The 5270-nt window shown below is 38.9% G+C and overlaps 1 protein-coding gene and 1 long non-coding RNA gene across 2 annotated transcripts; both read right to left on the minus strand.

Annotated features, from left to right (window-relative positions):
• Nucleotides 1–185: 185 nt before the first annotated feature.
• LOC107048247 lies at nt 186–871 on the minus strand. The gene is made up of 3 exons (XR_001461668.2): nt 742–871; nt 488–648; nt 186–356 (listed from the first exon to the last, which is right to left on the minus strand). It is a non-coding gene; the product is annotated as an uncharacterized LOC107048247 (long non-coding RNA).
• Nucleotides 872–1458: 587 nt separating this feature from the next.
• On the minus strand, nt 1459–2545 carry LOC107048242. Its single transcript, XM_015271322.1, has 4 exons — nt 2413–2545; nt 2147–2302; nt 1815–1985; nt 1459–1722 (listed from the first exon to the last, which is right to left on the minus strand). The coding sequence occupies exons 1-4, from the start codon at nt 2518–2520 to the stop codon at nt 1558–1560; spliced, it is 600 nt and encodes a 199-aa protein (XP_015126808.1). The 5' UTR covers nt 2521–2545; the 3' UTR covers nt 1459–1557.
• Between the last annotated feature and the right edge of the window lie 2725 nt (nt 2546–5270).

Below are 5270 nucleotides of genomic sequence, written 5' to 3' on the forward strand. Positions count from 1 at the left end.
GGGGGGGGGGGGCTGATGACGTGGCAAATTCTTATTATTAAATATTCTTATTAATGAGAAAGTGGAAACGAAGAAGATGGTCATCAAGAGAATTGGGGTATTTTATTCGATTAAACTGAACATGAACTAAACGAACAGACAAACCAATTCAAGTAAAATCCATAAAGCTGTAAAATTAAATGACAAATAATGAGCTTTCGCTCTAGATCAACTACTCCTGTAAGTAATTTAGTGCCATTCCCATCTTCGACATCGAGGAAAAGCCTCTACTTCATGCTCCAGCCATCCTTGCTGTCCAAGTTAATATCTCTGCAAAATCCACCAGAGAAAAACCCTCCGTCCACCTTCACGTCTCCCTGATGATATAAAATGGATAAATAAGAGACAACTATTCCTATTTGTCGGAGAGAGGTAGAAGATTTGATGGCTGTAAATATCAGATCACCGGGAGTACCATCACATCCATCAATGAAACATTATTGCTCACCACTTTTGGTGGACATCCCTCCGTTAGTCCAAGAGCTTCCCGTAGGACGTGAGCCCAAGAGCCCGGCTCCTTTGATACTCTCAAATTGCCCAGATCAGCAGTACCCTGATCTTCGCGAGCCACCAATTATTGTCCCGCAATTCATCCCTTTTGTATGTCAGCTGAGGTGTAGAAACATGAATGAAAAGATGTTGAAAAACTGATGACGCAAACAAGTAGACAATTGCATTCAATTCAGAAGCAATATTGCTAACCTTCAGATTTTCGACTGCTTGTTTCCAATTAATTTTTTTATACCAACTCGACTTGGTTTTATCAGTCCCTTCCAGCACTGGGTTGTCATCAAGGATTCGAAATTCGTAGTCTTCCGAGGTTGCTTGCATAATTGAGGTACATCGTTGGACAGCCTGAACCAGAAAGCATCGAAATTGTTCAAGTGGAATTGAATTTCAAGAAAGTATATCTAGGACTCGCATGGACGCTGGCCCGGAGGCAGCAACTGATGAGAAGAAGTTGAATGACGCGCATCGTGCCAGTAATATTTACTGATCAGTCCTAATGAAGCTTCCTCCTTGTATACTCTACGAAGACTATTCTACTATCTTTCCGTGATCTTTTTGCCGACTGCACGACAATTACAGTGAGTTTTTCCGCCTTGCTATTTGATAAAGAGTCATTATTGTTGCTGCCTGAACGTTTTATTATCAGTTCCTGCGCTTAGCAACAATGTAGACCTTTCATATTCTTTCGTATTTGTTGCGTATCCCCCTTTAAATCCTGATTCACTTGTCTATCTTCCATGGGATAAATGTTAAGAAAGAGGTCCCCACCACCGATCTTTCTGAAAACTTGACCATGTGTTTGGGATGGTGTTATTTCAGTCAGAGTGTTCATAGGGAGTTCAACAGATAGTCTTAAATGACTCGGGAGTCTACTGTATTGGATTTAAAATAAATATTTTCAACAACAGATCAGAGAAAACATAAACAATTTATTCCATTAAATTGAATAAGAAATGCATCAAAGATAAAAATTCAAGTAGAATTCCTTAAATTGCAACAAATAGTCTCTCAGAAGAGATCGCCTACTCCTGTAAGTAATTTATTACCTCCACCATCTACCACATCGAGGAAGAGCCTGTGTTTTTCATTCGATCTCCATTTATCATCGGTATCTAAGGTGAAGGTTCTGCATCGTCCACCAGAGAACAAACCTCCATCGGTCTTGACCTCACCCTGATGATGTGAAATTGATGAGTAACAGAAAAATTCATCGAGAGAATTTCCATAGAAATACTGTGAGATTTATCAATAAAATTATTCCTCACCGCAGGTCTGGGACATCCGTTCGCCAGTCCGAGGGCTTCTCGTACAAAATGCGCCCAGGAGCCACCCTCGTCTCTCAGTCTCATATCACACAGATTAACCGTACCATTGGCCCTATTCCACCACCAGTAGTTGTTGCCATTGTACTTTCTTTCATCCCTCACATACGTCAGCTGCGGTACACGGAGAGAATATAAAATTCAAATATACTATGTGAATAGTAATCGAGGATCATACGAGAAAAACTTTGCAATTTCCGAAAGATCGGTGGTGGTGCCCTATTTCTTCACATTTACCCCATTATTGAAAAATATGTTTAAAAAAAATGAATAACCTTCAAGCCCGCTGTGACATTTTGTTTCCATTCAACGCGGCGGTACCAACCGGTCGTGGCCTTGTCTATACCTTTCAGCACTGGGTTATCATCTGGAATGCGATATTCGTAGGATTCCGCGTCCGCTTGGACCATCGTAACACAGCGCACTTCCCCCTGGAAGATAATGCGTCAATAGACTCATGTTCTTTCAATATTTTGAGAGTAGATAAAATTGGTGAATTGGAACTATTTTCAATTCTATGGAAGTATGCTTGAGAACTCACATATGGCCCCAGTGCATGGGTGTTTGCGCAGAGGTAGCAAATGATGAAGAATAGTGGACCGACGTATATCATATTGATTACTGATGGCTTCTGATGGATATCGCTCATTATGTACTCCGCGAAGGCAATTGGTTCGCACTATTTCCCCGATTATGACAGCCCGTCAGCTCTAGCGCATTCTTCCGCCTTGTTCTTTGATAAAAAAATAATTACTGTTGGTATCAGAAGGCTTAATCAATGGTTGCAGTATCCCGAGACCTTGAAATGAAGTTGGCAAGTTTTGTCTGATAAAAAAGTCATTATTGTTGGTATCATAACGTTCAGCTGTCAGCTCATATCGTTTGCGAAAATGTGGATTTTTCTAGTCACCACTATTATTCATTTATACATATCGAGTTCGATTCATTTTTTGCTTGCAAATCGAAGCTTTGTAATCACTCAAATTTGAGTTTCTATTGTTTTGTGTTAGGGTAACTAAATATGGTCTGAAGAGTGAATATTTCATTTTTAGATCGTGTACGCATGTATTGTTACGTGACCCCTTCGAACCTTAAGGCCCTATCTATACCTAGATGTGCCAAAAAAATATTTTCCGAAAATTTCGCTCAAAAATCTGCGAAATTGACCGAGATACAGCCATTTGTAGCGGACCCGGTCAATTTGACCTGAATAGGAGCAGAATGAAACCGAAATTTTGACTATCGTCACCTCTCGAAAAAGGTTTTTTAGGACGGTGCACATGATATTTGCAACACCAGTGTATTGATCTGTATGAAATTTCTTCTGAAGATTGTTTATAGTGTTTTCTCGCCACTGACAATTTTTTTTTCTTTTTTCACAACATTGTTCATTACTATTGTCCAAAACATGGTGAGGTTTTGTTCCGAAATGGCATGAATCTTTCAAAAACAATTTTTTAATTTTTTTTTGGAACGCGAATGGCCCACCCCATTAATGTTATTTAAGGAGCGCTTCATTTTTTCATTTCAGATACGATGAATAGTACTTTTTGTGTGCACGAGGGACGTGGGATGAATCAAACCGATTCTGTTTAGTAGTCTGAAGAATGGGTACATAAATGGAGAAAAAAATTGGCAAAATTAATTTACAATCGTAAATCTTTCTTTTCCTCAATTTTTTCTAGTCAAAAACGGTTCTAACAGCGGTACGAATCCGACAGAGTTTACCGGGAAATCCAGATAACGACTGTAGAAATACTGCATGGACTTTGATCAGATGTGCATAACCTCTCGACGATCGGCAATGCAGGCATTCTCTGTAGGAAGTCGGCTTGCCGTCCTTTCTCGGATGGCCTTCCCCGTAAATCCGCGGGATGTCCCAACACTCCCGAAGCTTTATTCAAAATCGGAGTATTATGGACCGTCAATCAATCATTGTCGGTCCATCACGACAATTTTCCCAAATCCTTCAGCATCCTATTTCACTCCAGATCGTTCGAGCCCTTTCTCAAACGCAAGTTAATTAAAAATCATTCGAATGTCTTTCGATCCTCAAATGCTGTCGAACGATTAACACAGACAGGTGGTAAGCGATAATTGGTGGTTGTTAGACGCCGGTTCGCGGATAGTCAGTTGAATATCCCATGCAGCATTTGGACAAGTGAATGGTTGGGGCATTTGAATGTGAATAGTCAGAGGAAGAGAATCAGCCAGAGAAACAAAAAGTGAGAAATTGCATTTGTCTGCATATAGCAGAGCTATTTTTGCTAATAAATTAGCAAATTTTTTTCGAATGGTCATTTCGCTTATCATTTTCTTCTATCGTAAATCGTTTACCGTTTTATATTATTTTGTTTCATTGAATTATATTTCTTCTTCAATCAATTGTATTAGATTTCCTGTGAAAACTCTTGTATAAATCAACTGAAAGAATCATGCTATCTATATTAACTTCTAACTTCGATCGTTGAAAAGTTCACTTTCAGGAAAATTTTTGAGAATTACTCGATAAATCAAAACATCGATTATTCCTATCGCCTTCATCTTCGATTCGGTCAAAGGAACATCGAAACAATTTTTTAAAGCCATCATTCAATGAATTCAGAACATTTTTTTAGTTATCATAGACCAACCGATTTTCGAAAAAATTCGAAAATTCTAAAAATTAGTAATTAAATTAGTGAATTAAATTTTAATTAATATCGACGGTTACGTCTCAACAGTACCTACATTACAAGAAAAAAAATTGAATTCCATCGAACATAACGGATCATCACAATACAAATCGGTAGAGAAGTGGTGAAACCGTGTAAGTCGCTTTTGACTATTGGCCAGTTTTTAGCAAATATCTCGGAATCTAAGGGAGATAGCTAAATTTTTGCCGGAACCTAATTTGTAGCACTCAACTTGCTCTAGAAAAAAGGTTCTTACGAAAATTCCATTATCTTCTTTAGATTCGGAGATATTCTTCAAAAACTAAACTAACAGATAAGTCGACTTAAACCGTTTTACCACTTCGCTACTGAAATGATTCGAGGGGTCATGAAACGTCGAGATATCACAAAATTTCCACATTTGATTTTCGGGGTCATTACAATAACTTCCTCCCTTCGAGTCAGAAAGTTAAAAATCGAAAACTTGATGTTAACGATCACAAAGCTTTCATTCATCGTCAACAAAGGTGATCATATCACATATATAATTCCCGCATAGATAACTTTCTATTCGGGTGTCCACCGTACCCAGGGGAAATCCACTTCATGATGGGAATCCCATTATTTCCCCGGCGATATAAAAGTAGGTAGGTCCAGCCAGTCGTCGTGGCTGTCCAGTTGAAGCTATTTCAGGCCAGTACCAATGCTATATCCAACCCGATGCCGTTCGTCTCACTCTCTCACC

This window comes from Diachasma alloeum, unplaced genomic scaffold (genome assembly GCF_001412515.2).
Source record: "Diachasma alloeum isolate Michigan unplaced genomic scaffold, Dall2.0 Dall_scaffold_00186, whole genome shotgun sequence".
NCBI classification, from domain to species: domain Eukaryota; kingdom Metazoa; phylum Arthropoda; class Insecta; order Hymenoptera; family Braconidae; genus Diachasma; species Diachasma alloeum.